Source organism: Panthera tigris, chromosome A1 (assembly GCF_018350195.1).
Source record: "Panthera tigris isolate Pti1 chromosome A1, P.tigris_Pti1_mat1.1, whole genome shotgun sequence".
Classification (NCBI taxonomy): Eukaryota; Metazoa; Chordata; class Mammalia; order Carnivora; family Felidae; genus Panthera; species Panthera tigris.
The window spans coordinates 104,767,248-104,793,351 of NC_056660.1; the positions used below are offsets into that span (position 1 = coordinate 104,767,248).

At 37.5% G+C, this 26,104-nt stretch overlaps 1 protein-coding gene across 2 annotated transcripts in view; it reads left to right on the forward strand.

The window, feature by feature from the left end:
• Nucleotides 1–275: 275 nt before the first annotated feature.
• CCDC192 (coiled-coil domain containing 192) overlaps nucleotides 276–26,104 on the forward strand; it is a 211,910-nt gene continuing 186,081 nt past the window's right edge. The window contains exons 1-2 of one of the 2 annotated variants that reach the window (XM_042983176.1): nucleotides 276–1,141; nucleotides 6,011–6,062. In XM_042983176.1, the coding sequence (XP_042839110.1) occupies nucleotides 1,038–1,141; nucleotides 6,011–6,062 (156 nt within the window). In that variant the 5' untranslated portion in view covers nucleotides 276–1,037. The remainder of the gene's footprint in view (nucleotides 1,142–6,010; nucleotides 6,063–26,104) is intronic. The other variant, XM_042983181.1, reaches the window with a different exon arrangement.

Genomic DNA, 26,104 nt, shown 5'->3' on the forward strand with positions numbered 1-26,104 from the left:
AAGAGAAAGGTAAGATTTTCTATATTCCACATAGGCTTATACACTGGATACAAAGTCAATACCCAATCTTTGTATTTCCACACCCTACCTAGTTAGTGGTGATTTTTCCACCCAGAGCACCCATAGCTCCATAGTTTATAATTTTGCTCATAGTTACACTTTTTAGCTAGTAAGTCCAACTATCTTCACTACTATTGCAGTCATTTGATCTAATTTGCTCTATCTCTAGAAACAAATTCTGTGATTGGAAAAACTGCAGTCTGTTATTTTGAGATGGGCTGTGTGATGAGGTTTGGGTAAGCCTAGGACATAAGGGATCCAAACCCCGAAGTGATTCGGATCATTAGACTGCCAAAGTCCTACATGTACTTCCTGCCAGAGCAGTAAGAGGAGTAAGTAAGAATACGCGCTAACCAGGGTCCACAAATACATCCAGGGAGAGATGTAACAACTGCCTGGGAGAAAATGGCTCTTGCCTTTAGACAAGCAAAGGAAAGAAGGAGCAGTGGTGCAGATGAGCTATGACAGTGAGCAGAATGCCATTACCACCTCTGCAATCCTGCATCAGGAAAGAAGCCTTAGTTAGGACGTGGCCAGGTGGGATCTTCTGTCTGGGGTCTATGGGTCCCAGGTAAAGAATATCATCACAAGCTGGGGGTAGTCTGTGCCAAAACTACTGCTAGCCTGTAAACCAATCCGTTTCTGTGTATGCACCCCTCTTAGACAAGCAGTGTGACCGTTAGCACTGGTTCTAGATGCAAACAGGCCACGGCTTGAGCACAAAACCACTGCTTCTGGCCCACTTTGAATGTGTTTTCCAGAAATGATGAATATGTGGTGATTCCTCAGGAATACTCATGCCTGGATCTGATTTGTGAAATGTTGTGAGGGGTTACTGTGGCTTTGTAATTGAGTTTTTTTTTTTTTTTTTCCCTTTGGGAAGTTAACTGTTCTTCCCGCAGCCATTGTGGTTGCCTAGCAACAGGAAACAGTAGAGCAGTAACAGGGATTCTGAAACTAAGGCATGGAGATAGTTGATGTCTGTCCCACGAACAGGGTATCCCAGTGACCCTGACGAGATGGGAGAATGTTACAGCAAGAAATCTGTGGCCCCAGGGTATGAAACCCCAGGGAGAAGCAGGTGAGTTCCCAGCTCCTTCTGTCCCAAAGAATTCTTGGAAATTTCTAGATAGAGTGGACCTTACCCAGTGCTTCAAAGGAAACCTTTCTTTAAAGCCTGGGGAAAAATATCAAACAGTCTTTTCACCTGTTCCAGGGAAATGACCCCTTTCTTTGAATGGTGCTTTCATAGGGCAGGGTCTGACACACAATAGTTGTTCAATAAATATTTGTTGAATGAATAAAATGTCCCTTACTTGCTCTTCTCAGAATCACATACGCACCCCAACCATTTTATTGGCATTGAAGGGAAAGGCTGAGAACCGCTGTAATGAAATGTCACCTTCACTGCTCCCTTGCCAGGAGATATCCACAAAAGAAGCTAGGTCATTCCAATGCTCCTCAAATAAAAACCCAAACCAACTCTGGCAACACATATGGAAGTAAAATTTACCTTTATAACTGATCTACAATTAATCACTGGAAAATCTGCATGTTGGGACATTACTCATTTTCCCTTCAGATATAGAAATACCTTGTCAATTAGCATTTTCTTTTAAGCCTAGCATAGGAGATGACCACACCTCCTCTGAAGAAAGAGGTGGACTGTGGAGCATGGTGTCCTGTGATATGTACACATGTAACTGTAGTACTGCTTAGGCTTTAAAATGTATTTTTATTGCATGAAAGGTGTGGGTCTTGTTTTTATTTGTTTTTAACCTTGGGTCTATGGACCACAGATGCTGTGGGATATTCACAAATCCCCCCAAACTTCATGTGAAATGTTTTTTCTAGGTGCAGAAGTTCTGTGACCTTCAAAAGATGAACAATCTTTGGGAGGAGGGAGTCTTTTGTCTGCTAAAGAAAATGAAATTTATCAAACACCTATGTTCTTTTAATTTCCCTGAACACAGCACCTAAAGAGACAATATGTCAATGTGCTGACAATAGGAGAGGTGAACATAATGTTACCGACTGAAGAGAAAATGCCCTATGATTAACAACTTTGAAATGAACAGCCAAGTGTACAACCAGCAGGGAAACCAAGTGAAAAGCAGGACTTTGCTCTCACTGCAAATTATCATTGGTGTTTTTGTTCTCCTGGTATATGGAACTGAGTGTTCTGTGCAAGTAGAGAGCAGGGCTTTGATGTAGGACACAGCTGAGGACATGCTACCTTGGTTAACCCTTAGATAGGTTCAGTCCAGCTTCTTCACTTCTAAGCAGGAGCAAAATGGTCACATGTGCCTGGTCGTCTGCCCTACTTCTCTCTTCCCTCTTCTTCTCAGGCCCTGGGGGGAAATCCTGTCTATACTTTATAGACATCAAATGGGAATTTGCTTCTCTGCTTGTCTGAGAAAAGAAGGTTAGGCCTTGGATGCAATTAACCCAGGGACTAAAAAAAGGCATTTTCCCAGGAAATTCTTCCCCATAAGATTCGGCTGCTCAATAGCTGTTTCCAAACCAGTTTTATCAACATCTGTTCATCACACGGACTAAGTGGTAACTGATTACTACTCCAACACAAACAAACAAACAGTGTACAAAGTTTGGACAACAGATAGATATTTCACTTAAAGGAAGGAAATACTTAACTTCTTATCAATTACTAAGAAAAAAAATTACTGTAAAGCCGAAATGTCATATTAATACTCCCTGCTGATAGAAATTTAAAGAATTTTCTCAGTTTTTCCATGAACCCTGAAGTAAAACAAAACCAGTGCAATAAAAACAAGCTTCATAAATACATTTGTTAATTCTAATTTGTTTTCTCTCAAGGCTAATAGGCTTTCTAAAGCTTTTTTTCTCCTGAATTATGTTATAAACATGACTTGTGCTGTGTATGCCGAGTAGCTATGGTTACTCTGAGGCCATGACTCATGACCTTTAAATATTATTGTCAGGCAGCCAAAGCTCCTTCACTTTTAAATCAGTAGTTTTGCTTCAGGCATTATTAAAAGAAGGTGGTTTCACTTGAACATTTGTTGTACATCTGAAGATGCACTTAAGGGTACTGCACCCACAATGTTTTGTTTGTTTGTTTGTTTGTTTGTTTGTTTTTGTTTTTGTTTTTGTTATTTTTTTGGCTTCATTCCATGACCAACTATTAATTTCTTGCTTGGTATATCATTGGGTGAATGAAAATAAACAAGGATATTCCTTGTCCTCTAGGAGATGTCACTGAGATGTACAAAAACATAGGTAGACAAATAATTATTTACATGATTAAATGGCATCAGGGTTTGAAGAGACAGATATCCAAATACTGCTTGTGGACACAGGGGCAAGAAACAGTTTTGATTGGTAGGATCAAAGAAGCGTCAGGAAGAGCCAGAATTTGAGTCATGGAATGAAGAACAGGTAAGATTTTCACAAACAGAGAAGAGAGTAAGAGCATTTCTTGTCTGAGGAAACAACCAACGAAAAGGATAAACATATATTCTGGAAGTATTGAGCAGTACAGTTTGATGAAAGTGGCATTTTTGCAAGATCCACTGATAGATGATAAAATTAGATGGTAAGAGGGGGCAGTTTATTAAGGTCCTTCAAAACCATTTGTTGGTTTGCCCAGCAATATGATGGCAAAACTTTGTTTTCCATTTCATGATAAAGAGATACTGTCAAGTACAAAGCACCAAAATACTGGTTTTTGCTGATTAGATATGATGTGAGAAGAGCAATTACATCTCTCAAAACCCCAGCGTGTCCTTCCACTGAGTGGGAATCTAATTAACTTTGCTCAATTGTCACTGATTACTTCACGAACATTTTAAATGGTTTTATATGGTTTTGAAAAGTGAGAGACCTGCACAATAACATGGAAAAAAATAACACATTCGCGAGGGAGAGAGTAGGACAGAAAATAATAAAAGTACCCTAGGATTTTAAAGTAAGGCTTATTGGTTGACAGCAGAACAACAAGACTTATTAAGACTAGATATTTACTAAATCATCCATGGATTCATTCATTCATAAATAAATATTGATGGACCATTCTAGTCTTGTTCAAGATGCTAAAGACAGGGTAACAAACTAGAAAAAAATTCTCTATCTTCAAGAACTTTGTACTTTCAAGTGGGAGGAGGCACAATAAATATAATAAACAAACAAGTTCCACAGGATGGTAGAAGGTGGTGAGTACAGCAAAGAAAAATTAAACAAGGTGATGAGGATAGAGAGAAGGTGGAGGTCAATTTTAAAGGAGGCACATATGGGAGGTCTCAGCGAGAAAGCATATTTGCACAAAGACAAGAAGGGAGTGGAAAAGAGCCAAGCAGGCAAGTATGGAGTACGTGTTCCTGGCAGAAGGACTTGAAATGGGAGCCTAGATGAGAAGGTTGAGGAACAGCAAGGAAGCCAGCATGACTGACTGAGGAGAGTATCAGATGAATTCAGAGAGGCAAAGGTGGACTTGTATGGGAAGGGGAAGGAGGGAGTAGGAAGTCCTACAGTACAGGGGAAGGGTGGTTTGGTGAGACCTGTAGGGCCTCATACACCATTGTACAGGTTTTGGCTTTTATTCTGAGTGAAATGAGATCCCATACTTTGAGCAGAGGAGTGAAATGATATTCGTTATTGTAGGTGTACTGAAAATAGCATGTAGACAGTACCATCTTGGAGGTTCATGCAATAATCCAGGCAAGAGCTGATAGTAGCTTGAGGCTTGAACTAGGGTGTTAAGAGAAGATGGTAAGAGTTAGTCGGATACTGGATATAGTTTGATTGTAGAGCCAAGAGTGTCCTGTTAAAATTGCTTATGGGATCTGACACAGAAAGAGAGTCAAGGTGTCAGCCTGAGCAAGTGGAAGGATATTGTCATCATCAACTAAGATGGGGAAGAGTGTGAGCAGAAGATTGGGGGTAAGAATTAGGAGGTAGGTTTGAAAATGTTGAAACTTGAGATATCTATTAGGCATCCAGTGGAGATGTCAAGAAAGCAATTACACGAATGAATCTCGAATTCGAGGGAGAAGTGTGGAAATGTGTCCTTGGCAGTGATCGGCATATTGATGAACTTAAAGCCATGAGGATGGGTGACATCAACAATGGAGCAGATATGGGTAGAGGAGAGAGGAAGCCTGGGAACATGCCAAAAGTGAGAGCTCAGAGAGAGACAAAGAACCATTGAAGCAAACTGAGAAGTAGCAGCAAGTGGGACAGGAAGAAAACTTGGGACCTTAGGAAGCCAAGTGAAAAGAGCATGTCAAGGAGGAAGTGATGAATCATGTCAAAAGCTGTCATGTAATGTGAAATGTGACAAATGATCATAGCAGTAACAGCGATGTGGAGATCGCTGATGAACTAAGTGCAATTTATGTGGGTGGTACTTAGGAGAATGTGAATGGAGCTGCAAGGAGGGAAGGAATTAGAGACAATGAGGATATAGCTTCGTTATAAAGGGGGTCAGAGTAATCAAGCAGAAAGAAAAGGGTTAAGAGACCTCAAGATGCAATAAATAACAGCATGTTTGCAAACTACTGGAAATGATCCCAGAAAGAGAGATTGATTGAGGAACAGTGTAGGAGACAAAGAATTCCCCAAGTCTGCTGTTTCCACAGGACGGTATGCTTTCTTCCACTTTTTCTTTTTCTTTTTTTAGTTGAAAGAAGAGATTTTGCAGGTTTTCAGAACAGACTGTACTGTTCAGACTGCTTATTCTCAAGAGAACCTTTAAAGGCTATTTTATCTTCTTTGAGTGAAGTTTACATTCCATAGTTTTGATTTCCTTTAGAAATGTTCAGAAATTGACATTTGGAGGAAATACTTTAGAACAATTATCTTCAATGTCACAGTGTAGGGATCTATTTGATGTGGGGTGTATATGTGTGTGTACAACTGTGTGCACTTCTGAAATAAAATTTTGGAATTCTAAACTCTTATTTTATTTCAGCACCACATCTGCAAGTTCAGAGTCAAATACACAACAAAGACACAGGACACTGGTAAGAAATGAAGTTTGCAGAAATTCTTTCTTGTTTCTTTGTTTTAAGCATTACAGTTAACGAAACTTTAACTTCCCTAATGAATGTTGAGATTTTCCTGACATAGTTTTGTTTTCACATTTCATTAGTAAAGATCTTAAAAACAAAACATGGAGTGTTCTTTATCTTGTAGAATGAGGCAAAGTGGGTAGAGTGCCAGCTAAGTGATATTACTGGGCAGTAGGGAAGTTAGGTGAGCAATGGTGTGGCCCTCCAATATCATGAACATCGTGGTTACCTCAGAGTATTCGCTTATACAGGAGGAAATTCTGGTATTCAAACAAGGTACAGATTGGGTAAATCACATTATTTGGTTTATTTAGGCTAAGGGTTAAATCACAGTCTTTTCCAGATATTTCTAATTCACACCCTTACAAATCAGCAAATGACAGACCTAGCTCTGACCCTTGAGGTCTTGTCTCTTCTATGAGCTCTGTTACACCCTGGGATAGTCAGGTCCTTTTTACCTGAGCCTCAGTTAGTACCTGCCCAAGCCTCGGGTAGCCAAAGTACAGGCTGTTGAGAAATGTTGAGGTTGGGTGATGGGGACATGGGAGTTCATTACACTAGTCCTCCACTTTTATGCTAATTTGAGGATTTCCCCTAAAGGAAAAATAAGCTGTGTACTCCTGATTCAGTTTTAGTAAGGGGATCCCCTAGACTCTACCATAGATGTTTCTAGAACAATTCTGAAACCCAGACAAGAACCAAGTCATTTAAAGTCTCAGGATCTTATTTTTAATCCATGAAATGAGGATGATGAACTTTAATAGTCTACCTCAAATAAGACGTTTGGGATATGAAAATGGTGGGTGAAGTCACACAAGTAAATGGAAATATAGTTATTCGGTAATAACAGCATTCAAATGGGCTCCCCTATGGGCTAGGGACCTCACTCTTTGGTTTCTCTATTTCTTTCTGGATTCAACAGTTCTCCTCTACCACTCCCATCCCATCTCAGCATCCCCAGCTAAGAACAAATGATCTAATGAACTGTATATCCAGAATCTCACTCCTGCAGTTATTTTTGTTCCAAAACATTAACATCTCTTTTATTTTATTTTATTTTTTATTTTTTAAAATGTACATCCAAATTAGTTAGCATATAGTGAAACAACGATTTCAGGAGTAGATTCCTTAATGCCCCTTATCCATTTAGCCCATGCCATCCCTCCTCCCACAACCCCTCCAGCAACCCTCAGTTTGTTCTCCATAGTTATGAGTCTCTTCTGTTTTGTCCCTCCGTTTTTATATTATTTTTAACATCTCTTTTCTAAGTCACATTCATTCAACCTGATTCCCGACAGACTGAACTTGTCTCTCAAATCCATAATTATTTTCAGCAGGAGGGGTTTTGTTAAAGAAATAGAAGTCAAGGGAGACCAATCTAGAGTGGTAGAATATGAACTTTATTAAAAATCTTCTTTCTGAGTGTAGTTGTTATTTAATCTTATATTGTGTGTTTTCAGCTAGCAAAAAAAAAAAAAAAGCCTAATAATGAAGTTTTTTAAATGTATATATTGGAACTATTTATAATTCTGTTGCCCACAGAGAAAGTATCCCTCACTGGCACCGTATAAAAACATTTTTTTCTCTGCTTGGAACCCTTGGGTTAGCAGTTAAATTGCAGTTTTGGAGAGACTTCAGCTCACCAATCTCTGTTTACTGCCTTTCCCTCTAACAAGGCTAATCAATTAGCACCCTAGAGGTAACCCTCTAGTTGGCTGCATATGACACTGAAAAGGACAAGGTGCCAATTACCACATTTAGGATTTCTGTTCAGGGCTCCCAATTAGCTTCCTGGAGTTCAGAATCTACTTCTTTCAATTTACATTTAATACAGTTGGGATCCCCAGGGTTGAAAGTAGTTGGTTCTGCTGTGTTCTGCTGTGTTTTTACATTTCTAAAAGAATACATTCAGCTGAAGGAGGTTAGAATTAGGGACCTCAAGGCCATAAGATATCCGCAGTTAGTGCTGTCTCCTCATCAGACAATCCCTTTCGAATCTCGGAACTCTTGGAAGGTCACTCAGCAGAACTGACTCTGCTATGTATCATGAGGAACCAAACTGCAAGTAGATCTCAGATGCCTCTTTAAAATTTATTTTGATGTTTATTTTTGAGAGAGAGAGACAGACAGACAGAGCACGAGTGGGGGAGGGGCAGAGAGAGAGGGAGACACAGAATCAGAAGCAGGCTGAACCAGGCTCTGAGCTGTCAGCACAGAGCCAGATGCGGGGCTTGAACTCACAAACTGTGAGATCATGGCATGAGCTGAAGCTGGAGGCTTAACCGACTGAGCTAGCCGGGTACCCCATCAGAAGCCTCTTTTAAAATAGTTGCAGTTTGCTGTAACAGAAGAGAAGGAAATTGAAGGATGAAACCTGTTTAATTCTGTGAAGATATCTTGGCCACACAAACGCAATGAAACCTGTGCTACCTATCTGAAAATGGTGGTTCCCTATTCGCCTTTACTACACTGTTCTCTGCGCCTTTAATTTTTGAACTCTTCTGGTAAACTGCATCCTTAGAGTATCAACTGGCCTTTGTTTATTCATCTCTGTGTCCCCAGGATAGAGTCTCTGCTGCCAAAATAGCACTCAGTCATTACTGTCTGAGTCCATTGGACTGAACAAATGGACTGAGCCCCAGGCATGGTATTAGGTGATGGACAGATGCTATCCCTCCGATTCCTACAGCACCAGATGGCCATGGTTTTCAGAATCATCACTATCATATTGATACCTTTCTTCTTATTATTAACACTTGAGAAATTAAGAAATTGAGATTTGGGGAGGTTGAGAAAGTTTTCAGATGTTGAATGACCAATGAATCTGTGTTCACCAGATAGAGGGAACATTATGGGATAATACAGTGTTATTTTCTTTACATCCCCATCTCAGGTGCGAGGCTGTCCCTGTTTATCTGCACCTTATTCTTTTGGGCCCGTTGGAGGATTAGAATGTTATTTAAACTGTTGCCTTTGCTGCATTTTAAGATCTTCTGGCAGAGAACAGCTAGTGCATATAAATAACCTCATTTGAAACTGTTTAGGAAATAGAAATTATATTGAAAGGAGGCTTGACCTGAGCCAGATACCTGGCTCCGAATTTCTCCCTCTGAACTATTCCTGACCCACTGTGACACACAGAAATGAATTATGTAAAACATATGATGTCAGTGGTTATGTGGAGGGGCACATCCACAAGTGAGGGTGTGGGTATGAATTCATTAATGCTAGAATATGTATGAAGTATTTCACTCATTGTGCAAAACTAAGCTTATTAGAAAACCTCAGAAACCATTTGGCTTTCAAGTAGTAATTTAGCGATGACTTCATTAAAGAATCATTATTCTAGGTGCCGAAACTATGAAAGCACTTTTTTATTTTTAATTGGTGAGGTCAAATTCATAGCACACTACAGAGAACGTCAGCTTTCCAAAACTAACTTAAAGGAGCTGAAATATTTTGCATCTGATAAATGGGGAAAGGCAAGCAATGCCTTAAATTGTGCCAAACTGTATAAATTCTGTTTTTCTTTTAGTACTTGGTATGATATAGTATTATGTTCGCAGGAAGCATGTATTTGGTCTCATTATGGTATTTCTAAATTTTTATATTCTAAAATGGCTTTCAGAAAATCCTTCCCATTGCGGAGAAAACTTTCAAATTATTTGTTAATATATCACGTGTGTTTGCAATGAACATTTCAAGTTATTTAAAGGAAATCTTCCTATTTATTCTGAGAATAAGATCAATATAGAACTGCATCTCTATGTATATTTAAATATAAAGATTTGTGGATGTTCTAGAAAATGGAGTATTTAGGTATTTATTTTTCCTACTTTAATAGGTGAGAAATGATGTGTCAAAATTTTTGTTTTGGATTTCTTTCTTTCCTCTTCTTTCTCTTCCTCTCTTTTTTCCTTCTCTCTTCCTTTGCTTGCTTTTCTTTCTTTCTTTCTTTCTTTCTTTCTTTCTTTCTTTCTTTCTTTCTTTCTTGTCTTTTACTGAAACGCACTTGACAAATTTGAAATGTACAAGTTGAATTTGACATACACATACAAACCAGTCAAGAAAATGAAACTACCCATCACCCTCAGGAGTTTCTCAGGCTCCTCTCTAATCCCTCCTACCCACTTCTCCACACCTGCCTATATACCATTCTCAAGGAAGCACTGATATGCCTTATGCCACTGTCTATAATTTTGCATTTCCTTGAGCTTTATGTAAATGGAGTATGTGATATATTAATGCAGTTCTATATTGGTCTCATGATAAGAGTAAATAGGAAGATTTCCTTTAAATCACTTGAAATGTTGATTTAAAGCATGAGTGATATATTAACATATCATACAGTATGTACCCCCTTTTACTGGCTTCTTTTACTTAGCAAAATTATTTTGAAATTCATCCATGTTGTAGTCTGTATCAATAATTCATTTTTATTGAATAGGACCCCACTGTATTGAACCCATCAGTTTGTCTATCCCTCTACCTGTTGACTGACATTTAGGTTATTTCCAGTGTTTGACTCTTACAAATAAAGCTGCTTTAAACATTCATGAGCAAGTCTTTGTGTGGACCTATGCTTTCTTTTCTCTTGGGTGAATACCTAAGAGTGAAGTGATTGAATCATATGATAATTTAACTTTCTTAAAAACTGTCAAACAGTTTTTCCAAAGTGATAGCATCATTTTACATTTCCACCAGCAGTGTGTGAGAGTTTTAGTTGACCCACATTCTCTCCAACCTTGGTAGGGTCAGTCTTTTAAGTCTTAGCCTTTCTAATGTAGTAGTAGTATCTCAGTGTGGTTTTAATTTGCATTTCCTTAATAGCTAATGGTGTCAAGTACCTTTTCATGTACTTATTTGCCATCTTTATGTCTTGTTTGGTGAAGGATCTACTGAAATCTTTAGTTTGTGTTTAAGTTCTTTTGTTTCTTATTATTGGATTAGAGCTCTTGATGTATTCTAGAGATAAGAAATTTTTCAGATATATGTTTTGAAACTATTTTCTCCAGCCTGTGGTTACTCTTAATCTTACGTGTCTTTAGAAGGGCAGGAGTTATTAATTTTTATGAAGTCTAATTTATCACTTGGTATTCTCATGGCTCATGCGTTCGCTATCTAAAAATTCTTTGCCCGAGGTCACAAATATTTTCTCCTGTTTTCTTCCTACAGTCTTAAAGTTTTAGGTTTTACATTTAGATCTAGGCTTTATTTTGAGTTCATCATGCCTTGATGATGACTCAAAGCTTGAGTCTCTCTCAAGGAATCTCCCTCAGCTAAAGGAGCTCCAAGGCTCTAAGGCCTTCCATCTTCATGTGATCAACATTATCCAATGAATGGTTGTGTCAGGGCCTCAGGACCAAGTCCCCTTCTTTAGACAGAGGACAATTCTGAAAGGCCAGACCCCATCCACAGCCCCCATAGAATTTCTGAGGCTGCTGTTGCATTCTGCATCTCTTTTCCTTTAGAGGTGTTGCTCCCAAGAGCCACCTCCAGTAAGCTGCTCCCCAGGGGCCCTAACCTAAAAAGTCAAAATAGGTCTAAGGGAACGAATAAGGTTTTGCAAATGGAAACTCATAAGAAATGCAAAACAGCTACTGTGCTGTCACTAAGGGCACAGCAAAAGATGTGAAGAGAAACTGTCACTGTGACTCTGATACCCCTTCAGAGAAGTCTTTCTTCATATAAAAGATTTAATGAATGTATGTTTGCAGACTTTAAGGAAGCAAAAGTTTGCATTTAATAAAGTACAATGTTGTCTATTTAGTCCATCTACAAAATTGGCTTTTTCCCACAAAAGAACACAAATAGTAAAGAAATTGAATGTTTACTTCTAGCAATATCTGCTAGTTATCTAGATGGTATCTAACATGACTCTGCAAGAGTGATGCTATCTCCCAGATGCTGGGATGTGAGATGTTAGTTGGAGTGTTTAGCCATTGTTCAACCTCTCGTATAGCTTCTTTCATGTTGACATCTTGCAATAAATGAGGGGCCGATCCATATCATGCTCTCCTGCTCCCATCCCCACTCTGTCCCTGGGCAATCAACTCTAGTTCATCTAACCTAAATCTATAGCCTAAATTCTATCACAGAAGCAACTTCAACAGAGATTTTGGGTCTAGCAATGCAGAGAATGATGGTAATCATCATAGACCTATAACTGGTGAAAAAGGTATTTTTTCCTTTGGTTATTATCAAGAAAGATCAAAACTTCATTTTATTTGATGATCATTAAAATTTATGCATGTTATCAGTTGCAGTGGGCAAATGGCTTATTATTTTGTTTAGGTGAAGAATTTACTTCTTTACAACACTCTATTTGTCATAGTTATTAAGAGACCCTCTGGATGGAAGCTTCCCTCGGAATGCATTTCTTCAGTCTGGGCGGGCAGCAATGGAAGGAGGGGTAAATTGGAGTTTAGATGCACTACTTCCACTCCTATGCCATTAAGTCAAAGAAGACACAAGGCTTAAAACAGCTTCAAAAGCTGAGGAAGTAAAATCACATCATGAGCCTAGAAGAAGTTTCAAAAATGTTTTTTGATGGACAAAAATTAGAGCACTATAAAACCAGATGTGAAAGAAAAAAGAATATGGGAGCCTGCGTGGCTCAGTGAGTTAAGCATCTGACTTCGGCTCAGGTCATGATCTAGCAGTTCATGGGTTCGAGCCCCACCTCGGGCCCTGTGCTGACAGCTCAGAGCCTGGAGCCTGCTTCGGATTCTGTGTCTCCCTCTCTCTGCCCCTCCCCAACTCGCACTCTGTCTCTGTCTCTCAAAAATGAATAAACATTAAAAAATAAAAAAATAAAAAAAAAGAATTAAACCTAAGGAAAATAAAAAGAAATGCTAGAGATAGATGCAAAAGAAAACATTAGTTCTAGAATTTCTTATTTTAATAATAAGCTCTATTTAACTTGAGAACAGAGGCCACAAAAAAGATGTTAGTAGTTCAAAATGAGGTTGGCCAAAGAACTAGGAAGTGTTCTTTAGAAAATGATCCTTCACAAGCAATTGGGCAGGATGACCTATTTCATTTTAATTTCTATGATAGAGTAAATGTATAAGAAACAAAAGGTCCTGTTTTCACATGCAAATGTGCTCCTTTGGTTTTTATAAATGTCAGCAGGCAAAGAAATTCAGAAAACATGTGGCACTGAAACAGATTGTTTACAGATAGGATGTTTTTCAGAATTTCCCCAAGAGGCATCAGTGGCGCAAAGGGCCTCTATAAACTAAAGCATTTGAATGTCTGCAAATTTGTTTCATCAAATGCCCATGACATTTTTTTTTTCCCTCCACTTGGCTCCTTTAAATGGCAAAAACTTTCAAACAACAGGCATTATTTGGGAAAAGCACGCCAATTTGTGCTGTGTAGTGCTGACACATTTTATTTTCTGTGAGGGTGGAAATGTTGAGAAGTTTGCATGTGTGGCAAGAAGGAAGTTGTGAAATACCAAAAGGGGGCAGAAGTTAAATGTATATATATTTAAATAGATACAAATTAAGTACATATACTTAATTTGCTTCCAGGTTTACTCTGCATTAATATTCTATATAAACTCAAGTTTCACGTAAAATTTGCTCAACTTCCAAAACCTGAATGTTTAGATCAAAGGAAGACAGGCAAGGGGAAGTGTATTTTGGGACCATCTAATCAATGAGTCTGACTTTGAGAACACACTTCAGTTGCTGCAGTCTGAAGAAAAATACTTTTCAAAACTTCAGATTTTCCCCAAGAGAGAATATCCTCCTAAAGGGCTAGGACAGCTACTCAATCTAGCCTTTCCCAAAGAAGTATGTCTCCTTGAGACAGGGAGAGGGATCCAGGAGGAAGAAGCACAAAGGATTAAGGATCTTGGGGATTAAGTTTGGCCTCTGGCTGCCCTCAATCTCGTCAGGCAGATTAGATAACATTGGTTTAATTTGTTTTGATAACTGACATTTGCGGCTGGGAATAATAGCCCCAGGGCGTCATGTCAATAGCAGAGCTGTTTGTGTTAGATCAAGTATCAGAGTCAATTGGTTCTTTGAAAATATGTCTAATAATGTGAACCAATGTGATGTGTTATCTGTACTTAATGAGGCTTGGAGAAATCAAATATTTCTCCAAGTTTTGATTAGAGTTCGTTTCTTCAAAAAGTTGACTCTCTCCTTGGACAAATTTATGCATAATATGCAAAAATGAGAAGCTAATTTAGACTCAGAAAATTCTTTACCTTGTAAGAAAACTTACCACTTACCACTATTTCAATCCATTTATGAAGCATTTATAAATATTCAGAGTAAGTAACAGAAAATATTTGTCACATCTATTACAACATCCTTAAAATATTAAGGTCACATATAAATCAATGAGGAAAAAGTTAGCCTTTAAAAAGAAATTGGACAAAGGACACATATCAAAATTTACAAAAGTCTTAAGACATACAGATATCTAATAAGCTGTCCAAACTTACAAATGTCAAATAATATGTCCAAATAATAGAAGACAAAGTAAAAATTTTAAAACTTAGATATCATATTTTATCTCTTAGTGTGACAGATACAAAGAGTATTTAGGAGGAAGGGGTCCAAGATGGAGGCATAGGAATATCCTGAATTCAGGCCCTCCCAAAGACATCCAATCTATAGCTACATATGGATCATTTTCCTCTGAAAAGATGTGAAAACTAGATGAACTGCTTTCTATAACAAAGCATCAAAGGACCACATGATGTGGGTAGGAGAGGCAGAAACAGTCCCCGAACCCCTAGCCACAAACACAATAGGGAAGAATCTCACCAGACAGGAACATCTCCTAGAAGAGCAAGGTATTTGTGCCCCTCTTTGGGCACCCCAGCCCCTGGGATCTGCACTGGAAAGATGAGCTCCCAGTATATGTGGCTTGAAAAACCAACAGGGCAGATGTCCAGGAGTCCCAAAACGCCATGGGAAACTGAGGTTCTGCTTTTGGAGAGCTCACATGTGGTCTCACTCACCCCAAGACCCAATGAAAATATAGCTTGAAAAGTACCTAGCCTCTATCTGAGACAGATTCACTTGCTGACCTAGGGGCACTGGCTGGAGGGGTAGGGGATGGCTGGGACGTCCCTCAGCGATGGAGGCACTGGGGACACCACTGTTGCACTTACCACATGCCCCGCTAGTGCAGGTGCATTCTCCTATGCCCAGTGGTATAGGCAAGGGTGAGCAGTTGGGACATTTGCTGAGGCCGGAAAGCACAGTTGGTTGCAGGCTCCCTGACCTCTAGCTGGAGTAGCAAGCACAAAAAGTTGTACCGTTCTCTTATTCCCAGCCTAGCACACTCTCACAGACAAGGCACTCTCTTGCTGTATTGCTGAAGCCCATAAATGCATGCAGTTAAGACATTTTCCCACTGCCTTTCTGAAGCCCTGTCTACTACACTTTCGAGCAGCCATGCTAAAGCCAGAGAGTATGTGCAGTTCAGACAGGGGACACCTCTTGATCACCTGGGGCACATGAAGACTGATGCTCCAGAGCTCCAAGGGACTGTAACAATCAGAAAGGCAGTGCTTGTCAGACACCATCCTCAGGGCACTGTACAAACAGCAGGTTGAAAGACAGTCCCAGTCGTCCCTGAAAAATGCCTATTTTCTTACTCTGGAGCTTCAGCCTGAAGAATAGGTTTCAAGTTTCTCATCTAGAGCTAAGGAGGTATATCCAGGGAATTTAAGCAAGGGGACACCATCCTTGGGTATCCCCTTGGCCTCACTACAGCTTGATAAGACTTCTCAGAAAGGGACTTAAATGCTTGTCTGGAGGCCTGAGTTTTGCAACTCTTGTCCAGGGGACACCTTTAGACCTCCTGGTCTGGAAGCCAGCAGAGTTTACAATTGCAGTCCCACAGGACTGTATATACTCGTATACTTTAAAACCTGCTGCTGAAGGGTCTGACTTCCAATCAACCCGAAACTAGGTGCTAAATAAGATTCCTCCCCTTGGATCACTGACAGGTCTTCATACACACCTAACGTTGGGGGTATGTCAAGAATAAATCAGGCAGTTAAGAGAATCAAAAGGTTCAAGAGACAACCAAGAGCTCGACAAGGTTGAAGGAGAAGGATCATCACCTTCACAGGGTCACCCCTTCAAGGCTGAGACATGTAGCTGTTTTGCATCATACATAGAAATAAACACAAAGAGTAGGAGTGATTGGGTGGCTCAGTTAGTTAAGCGTCAGAATCTTGGTTTCAGCTCAGGATCATGATCTCATGGGGTTTGAGCCTGATGTTGGGCTCCATGCTGACAGGGCAGAGCCTGCTTGGGATTCTCTCTCATCTTCTATCTCTGCCCCTCCCCTGCTCACTCTATCTCTCAAAATAAATAAATAAATAAACATTAAAAAAAGAAACAAAAGGGTCAAACAAAATGAAGAAACAGGGAAATATGTTCCAAACAAAAGAAAAAGACCTTAATGAGAAGTAATCCACCTGATAAGGAATTCAAAGTAATGGTCATAAAGATGCTCACTGAACTCAGGAAAAGAATGGATGAATGCAGTGAGAGCTTCAACAAAGAAATAGAAAACAGAGAGTACCAAATAGAAGTCACAGACCTGAAGAACACAATAATTGAATGGGAAAATACACTAGAGGAATTTGATAGCAGACTGGATAAAGGAGAAGAATGGATTAGTAAGCTATAAGAGAGGGTAGTGGACCTCACCTAAACAAAGCACCAAAAAGACAAAAGAATTTTAAAAAATTAAAATAATTTAAGGTACCTTCACAACAACATAAAGAATAGCATTCCATTATACAGGTCCCAGAAGGAGAAGAGAGAAAGGGACAGAAAACTTATTTGAAGAAATAAATGACAGATGAAAACTTCCTTAAGCTAAGGAAGGAAACAGACATTAAGGTCCAGGAATTCCAGAGAGTTTCAGATGAAATGAACCCAAAGAGAGCCACACCAAAACACATTAAAATAAAAATGTCAACAGTTAAAGATGAAGACAGAATCTGAAAAAGCGTCAAGAGAAAAGGAAAATCCTATAAGGCTATCAGCAATTTTCTCAGCAGAAACTTTGCAAGCCAGAAGGAAATGGCTTATGACATCAAAGTGATGGGAAAACAAACAAACAAACAAAAAAAACTCCTCACCAAAAATATTCTACCCAGCAAAGCTATTATTCATATCTGACGAAGAAATAGTTTTTTCCAACAGGCAAAAGGTAAAGGAGTTCATCATTATTAAACTGGCCTTGCAAGAAGTATTCAAGGGTCTACTGTAAGCTAAAAAGAAAAGGCATTAATTAAAAACAAGAAAACATACAAAAGTGAAAAATCTCACTAGAAAAGGTAATATAGTGTCAAGGTAGTAGACTAACCACTTATAAAGCTGCTAAGAAGATTAAAACAAAAGTAGTAAAATTAATGAAAATTATAATTAGTTAAGCATTACATAAAAGAAAAAGCTGTGAAAAGTGACATTAAAAACATAAAATGTGGAGGAAGCAATAATATAAAGTTTTGGGATGTGCTTAAAATTAAATTGCTACTAATTTAAAATACACTGTTAGATACATAGGATGACATATGCGACACAGTAACCAAAAAGCAAAAACTTATTTGTAAATCCACAAAAGAAAATGAAAACAGAATCTAAAATAACACTAAAAATGTTATCAAACCAGAAGGGAAGAGAGAGAGAAAGAAGAAGGAACACAGAGGAACTACAAAAACAGCCAGAAAACAACTGACAAAATGGCAGTAAGTACATATCTATCAATAACTACTTTAAATGTAAATGGACTAAATTCTCTAATCAAAAGACATAGAGGGGTTGAATGGGCAAATAACAAGACACATTTGTGTACTGCCTACAAGAGATTCACTTAAGACACAGAGAAACTGAAAATGAAGGGATGAAAAAATATATGTTGTGTTAATAAAAAAAGAAGGAAATCTGGTGTAGCTATACTCATATCAGACTAAGGAGACTTTTTAAAAGACTGTAATAAAAGACAAAGACAGGCACTGCATAATGATAAATGGGTCAATTCAGTAAGAACATATAACATTTATGAATATATATACACCCAACATAGAAACACCAAAAAATATAAAGCAAATATTAACAGATCTAAAAGGAAAAATTTCCAGCAACACAATAATAGTAGGGGGTTTTAACACCCCACTTACATCAATGGATGGACCATCCAGACAGAAAATCAACAATAAACATCAGCCTTAAATGGTACATTAGACCAGATGGACTTAATATATAAATGTATAAAACAGTCCATCCAAAAGTAACAGGATACACATTTTTCTCAAGTGTACAAGGAACGTTTTCAGGATAGATCACATTTTAGGCCATAAAATAATTCTCAATAAATTCAAAAGGACTGAAATCATATCAAGAATTTTTTTTTTCATACCACAATGGCATGAACCTAGAAATCAATTATAAGAAAACTGGAATAACTACAAAATACACGGGTATTAAACAACATGTTACTGAACAACTACCAGGTCATAGAAAAAAATCAAAGGATAAATAAAAAAAACTACCTAGAGACAAATTAACACCAAAATCTGTGGGATAAAGCAAAAGCAGTTCTAAGAGGGAAGTGCATAGCAATACAATACAGGCCTACCTCAAGAAACAAAAGAAATCTCAAATTAACAATTTAATTTTATACCTAAAACAACTAGGAAAAGAAGAAGAAACAAACTCCAAAGTTAGTAGAAGGAAGAAAATAATAAAGATCAGAATGGAAATAAATGAAATGGATACTAAAATGATAATAGAAAAGACTAATTAAACTAAGAGCTAGTTCTTTGAAAAGACAAACAAAGATGACAATCTACCTAGACTCACCAAGAAGAATTGAGAGATGGCTCAAATACATAAAATAAGAGATAAAGGAGAAGTTACAACTGATATCACAGAAATACAAAGAACATAAAGAGACTACTATGAACAATTAAATGCCAACAAATTAGAGAACCTAGAACAAATGGATAAGTTCCTAGAAAGTTACAATCTTTCGAGACTGAATCATAAAGAAATAGAAAATGTGAAGAGGCCAATTACTAGTAAGGAGAGTGAATCCATAATCAAAAACCTCCCCAAAACAAAAGTCCAGGACCAGAGGGCATCACTAGTGAGTTCTACTGATCATTCAAAGATTTAATACCTATCCGTTCTCAAACTCTCCAAAAAATTGAAGAGGCGGGAGAGCCTCCAAACTCCTTTTAGCAGGCCAGGATCACCCCAATACCCAAACCAGAGATTACACACACACACACACATACACACACACATTATAGGCCACTATCCCTGATAAACATAGATACAAAAATCCTTAGCAAAATTTTGGCAAAACAAATTCAGCAATACATTAAAAGTATCATACATCATAATCAAGTGAGATTTATTCTAGCTAGGGATGCAAGAATGGTTCCAATCCACAAACCAATTTGAATAAAAGATAACAAAATGAAAGATAAAAATCATATGATCATCTCAATAGATGCAGAAAAAGCATTTGACAAAATTCAACATTCATTTATGATAAAATTCTCTATGAAGTGGATATGGAGAATGTACCTTAACATAATAAAGGTCATTTATGACAAACCCAAAGCTCACATCATACTCAACAGTAAAAAGCTGAAAGCTTTTCCTTTAAGATTAGGAACAAGACAAGGATGGCCACATTCCCAAAGTTACTCACAGAATATTGAAAGTCTTAGCCACAATAATAAGGCACAAAAAAGAAATAAAAGCTATGCAGATTGAAAAGGACTAAGTAAAACTATTTGTGGATGACATGATACACCCAAAGAGTCAACCAAAAAACTGTTAGAACCAGTAAATGAATTTAGTAAAGTTGCAGGATACCAAGTTAATACATAGAAATGTGCTGCATTTCTACATACTAATAATGAACTATCAGACAGAGAAATCAAGAAAACAATCTGATTTACAATCATATCAAAAAGAGTAAAATAGCTAGGAATAAATTTAACCAAAGAAGTGAAAGATTTTTACACTAAAAGCTGTAAGACACTGATGAAAAATTGAATATGACACAAAAAAGTGGACATATTTCACGCTCACGGATTGGAAGAATTAATATTGTTAAAATGTTCCTACTACTCAAAGCAATCTATAGATTCAATGCAATCAAAATTACAATGACTTTTTTCACAGAACTAGAACAAAAAATTCTAAAATTTGTATGGAACCACAAAAGACCCCAAAAGGCCAAAACCATATTAAGAAAGCAGAACAAAGCTGGAGGTATTATGCTCCCTGATTTTACACTGTTCCACAAAAATACAGTAATCAAAACAGTATGGTAATGGCATAAAAACAGACACAGAGATGAATGGAACAGAATAGCAAGCCCTGAAATAATCCATATAAATATGGTCAGTTTATTTATAACAAAGAAGCCAGAATATAAAATGGGGAAAAGACAGTCTCTTCAATATATGGTATTGGGAAAAGTGGACAGTTATATGCAAAAGAATGAAACTGGGCTCTTATCTTACACAAAATACAAAAATCAACTCAAGGTAGATTAAACATTTAAATCTAAGTCCTAAAACCTCAAAACTTCTAGGAGAAATAAAGCGGGTAAGCTCCTTGCTATCATTCTTAGTGATTTTTTGGGGATCTGACTCCAAAGGCAAAGGAAATAAAAGCAAAAAATAAATAAACGGGATTACATCAAACTAGAAATCTTCTGCACAAGAAGACAAAATAAAAAGTCAACCTACTGAGGAGGAAAAGATATTTGTGAAGTGTGTATCTGATAAGGTTTTAATATCCAAAATATGTAAAGAACTCATAAGACTCAATTACAAAATAACTGATTAATAAATGGACAGAGAACGTGAATAAATATTTCTCCAAAGAAGAACAGAAACGCCCAATAGGCACATGATGATCATTAATCATCAGGGAAATGCAAATCAAAACCACAATGCAATATCCTCTAATACCTGTTAGAATAGTTATTATAAAAAAGATAAAAACATCTGTTGCAGAGGATGGGGAGAAAAGGGAACTCTTGTGCTCTGTGTATGGGAACGTAAATAGGTGCGGCCACTATAGAAAATAGTATGAAGGTCTTAAACAAAATTACAAACAGAGGTGCCATATGATCCAACAATTCCACTATTGGGTATCTATCCACAGAAAATGAAAACACTAAATCAAAAAGATATAAACCACCTCCATGTTCAATGCAGCATTATTTGTAACAGCCAAGATATGGAAACAACCTAAGTGTCTATCAACAGATGAATGGATAAAGAAAATGTGGTACATATACCCAATGGAATATTACTGAGCCATTAAAAAGAATGAAATCTTGCCATTTGGGCAACGTGGATGGATCTCAAGGCCATTATTCTAAGTGAAGTAAGTCAGGCAGAGAAAGACAAGTACCATTTGATTTCACTTATCTATGGGACCCAAAAAACAATCAAAACAGGACCCAGACTCGTAGATAAAGAGAACAGATTGGTGGTTGCCATAGGGGATGAGGGCTGGGTGGTAGGTAAAATGGGTGAAGAAGATTAATAAGTACAAGATTCCAGTTACAAAATAGATAAGTTATGGGGATGTAATGTACAGCATGGGGAATACAGTCAATAACATTGTATTAACTTTGTAAGGTGACAGATGGTGACTAGATTTATTGTGCTGACCAGCTGACAATGTATATAAATGTCAAATCACTTTATTGTACACATGAAACTAATATAATATCATATGTCAATTAAACCTCATAAAAAGTATTGAAGATGTCATTATTGGCAAAGTTGTAAGAAGACTATGATTCTCATATACTCTTGGGGGGAGTGTTAATTTTGGAGATGTAATCAGAAATATGTATCAAGTATATACTTCTTAAAATCCAGTACCACTTCTATCAGTTATATTAAGAAAATAAAAAACAAATCCATAAAGATGTATAAATATGCTTAGTACAGGGTTCTCTAATAGCAGGGAAAACTATATGCACACAGTAAAATTTATTGTGACTTTGAAATACGTGGTCTTTTTAAAATTAGAAATTATGGAATATGGGGGCACCTGGCTGGCTCAGTCAATAGAGCATGTGACTCTTGTTTACAGGGTCGTGAGTTCAAGCCACATGTTGGCTGTAGAGCTTACTTAAAAAATATATGGAATATAACATCTATCATTGTTCAAGTATAGATTATACCTAGGACATAGTGTTAATTGCAAAAGATTCCAAATTAACCATGTCTAACCGTGTATAGTGTGAATCGATATTTTACACATTGTGCATATTACAGGTATACACACAAGTCCAGAAAGTAATGCACCAAAAAAAAAAAAAAAAAAAAAAGGAAAGGAATGTGCCAAATGTGGTCTTCATCTGCTTGGGCTGTCATAACAAAATACCACAGGCTGGGTGGCTTAAACAACATTCATCTCACTGTTGTGGAGGCTGAGAAGTCAGAGACAGGTGCCAGCATGGTTAGATCCTGGCTTTGGAGATCATGGCCTCGTGGCTGTATTCTCCTACTGTTGGGGTGGGGAGAGGGAAGAGGGCAGGGGGAGAGAAGGGAAGGAAGGAGAGGAGAGGGAGAGAGAAAAGGTACAAGAGGGACAGAGTATTCTGCTTTCTTCTTTTAAAGAGACTAATCCCATCATGAGGACTTCACCCTGATGACTATGTCTAAATCCTTTGACTTCCCACAGGCCCCACCTATTAACACTATCACACTGGAGGGGCGCCTGGGTGGCTCAGTCGGTTAAGCATCCGACTTCAGCTCAGGTCACGATCTCACGGTCCGTGAGTTCGAGCCCCGCGTCAGGCTCTGGGCTGATGGCTCGGAGCCTGGAGCCTGCTTCTGATTCTGTGTCTCCCTCTCTCTCTGCCCCTCCCCCGTTCATGCTCTGTCTCTCTCTGTCCCAAAAATAAATAAACGTTAAAAAAAAATTAAAAAAAAAAAAAAACACTATCACACTGGAAGTGAGTACTTCCACTTATGAATTTGGGCAGGGGACACTTTCAATCCACAACATGCAGCAATCTCTGGGTTGTAAGAATCTAGATAATTTTCACTTTACTTTTATACCTTTTCTAATGTCTGAAGTTTTAGGACATAATATATAAAAAATCCATGGCAGAAATGATCTCAATACATGTCTTTTCTCCTTTCTTCTTTCTTATTCCATAATATTGAACTCTACTTTCTCTCTCCTCCTTTTCTCACCCTCTATCACATGGTGAGCTCCTGCAGGAGGGAATTTGATTAACTCATCTTTATCCCTTGGGATTGAGCTCTGGGTTCTACATAAAAGGAGCTCAATAAATATGTGAAAGATTCTCATGTGTTTGTTATTGAATAACTGGACATATAGTTTCTTTTTCACTCAGGGAAGAAAATGTTCCTGAATCATACACTTAATGCAAAGGAAAATTAAATTGTATGATATTTTTAAACTAAATGTGGTTCAGAAACATTCTTTGGAAAGGAGTAAGCTCTGTTTTGCTTCCCTCAAATGCCTAAGGAAAATGCTATAAATTCTAGAACAGCCCGCTTTCCCTAGGGGCTATTTCTACTTGGAATCTTCCTTAAAATAGAAATATCTAGGTCCACGGTGACTATATTCTGAATCCTATTAATTTTTCTCCTTCTGAATAAAACAGCATTTGGGATTTTTGCTTTCAGATGTGTTCTGACATTCTTTTCTGATGATCATGTCTCTGAAAATCCAGAAAAAGTCCTCCCATAATAACTTTCTTTGTGACTACTTAACATGTAATGCTGAGATCCAAATGGTCCAATCTCAAAACTAATTTGTGGTTTAAAAGAAGCAGTCTAGTACCCACAAGGTAACTTTCAAATTATTCAGGTTCCTAACCTTTAGTACACAAGGAAAATAGTCATCATCATTTACCATCTGGATCAAATAAACCCAACTAAATTTTTTTACTTTTAAAGTCATTTTTTAATATTTATTTACTTTTTGAGAGAGAGACAGAGTACAAGCTAGGGAGGGGCAGAGAGAGAGGGAGACACAGAATCTGAAGCAGGCTCCAGGCTTTGAACTGTCAGCACAGATCCTGAGTTCAAACTCACCAACTGAGAGATCATGACCTGAACCGAAATCTGAGGCCCAACTGACTGAGCCACCCAGGTGCCCCTAAAGTCATTTTTTGAATAATTTACTGAAGAATAAAGGAATACTTTAAAAACTCATTAAAATTTTTGATAAAAATTGGAACATAGTCAATACCTTTGTTATCTAGAAAAAATTTTGGTATGTAAAAATCATAGAAGAAAAATATGGTTACACATCCTCTTAACAAAAAAGGAAAGTCCAGTTGTCACAAGACATTGTGTGATATTACTGTCTTTTATGAGAATACTCTATTTCCTATTTTGTCCTTAGAAATGTGGTTTATCGTTCACTGATTCATGAGTTTGAGGATATTCATCTGAGTCTCTAGAAGTCACGAAGTCACGATCGGACAATGTACAGTCTATTTCACTTACATGATTAATTACATTGTTAACATTAGTGTCCAGAGCTATACTGTCCAATAGAAATATAGTGCAAGTTATCTATGTATTTTACATTTTCTAAGGGCTACATTAAAAACTTAAATAGGTGAAAGTAAATTTTAGTAATATTTCATTTAACCTAACATATCCAAAATACCGTCATTTTAACATGTACTCAATTAAAAACTATATTACTAGGGGCACCTGGGTGGCTCAGTCAGTTCAGCGTACAACTTCGACTCGGGTCATGATCTCACCGTTTGTGAGTTCAAGCCCCGCGTCTGGTTCAGTGCTGATGGCTTGAAGCCTGCTTGGGATTCTGTGTCTCCTTCTCTCCATGCCGCTACCCTGCTCTCTTTCTGTCTCTCAAAAATAAATGAACATTAAAAAATTATTTAAAAAATGTATTGAGATATCTTACATTCTCATATATTGGGCTGGGTCTTCAAAGTCTTAGGTATATTTCACACTCACATCTCATTTCAAACTAACTGCTTTTCAAGTACTCAAAAACCACATAGTGTTAGTAGCTAGCGCAATGGACAGTGCTGATCAAGAGTGCCGCTCTTTATTTCATCTTCTAACTTGTCTCAGAACTAGGAAATGCACTCCTCTGTCAATTTTCTTTTGTTTGGGCATTATGAATGGAAAATGAAAAATTCAGCATTCTCAACCATGTTTAGTTGAAAGCCAAAAATAGAGAAATAGCATCTCCCCTTTTATACCTTGAGAGATGATGCCATGATTTGGGCATCACAGTAAGAAATTGAAGGATGATTATTAATTCTACCATTGCATTGTACCTCCAGTTAATTCCACAATTCTTTGGCTTCCTTTTTTAGCCTTTTCTTTTTTTAAATCATAGTTGGAAATAATTGATAAATGATGATAAAAAATAACTCCCACAATGATTCAGTAGCAATATGTTTAAAATGCAGGAAAAACAAGATCACTAAGATCACACAATATATGTTAGCTTTATAAAAGGCTCCAGTGGATGTGTTGATAATTGCCAGATATAATGAGTTTTATTATTTTAAAAATTAATGTACATATTCCCTTTGTTCTTTGTAAAAATCTCTAAAATAGGATAAAAACCATGAAGTATAGATTTTTTTAAGAATAGAAGAGCTCACAAAAAGAAACTCAAAACTACTATTGGGTCTAATGAACTCTGATGGTATATTGAAAATGAAATTGCATTAATTAGTATATTAGTATATATGGAGAAATTTCACAGATAAATATATTTTTTAAATCTTTCTTTTTCCGTAAGTTTCTATCTCACAAGACAGCTTGTATTAAGTTTTTGCCCCCAAAATTCCTTGAGGGGTGCCTGGGCTGGCTCAGTCAAAAGAGCATGTGACTCCTGATCTTGGGTTATGAGTTCAAGACCCACAGTGGGTGTAGAGATTACTACAAAAGATAAACTTAAAAATAATCCTTGGAAAACTTT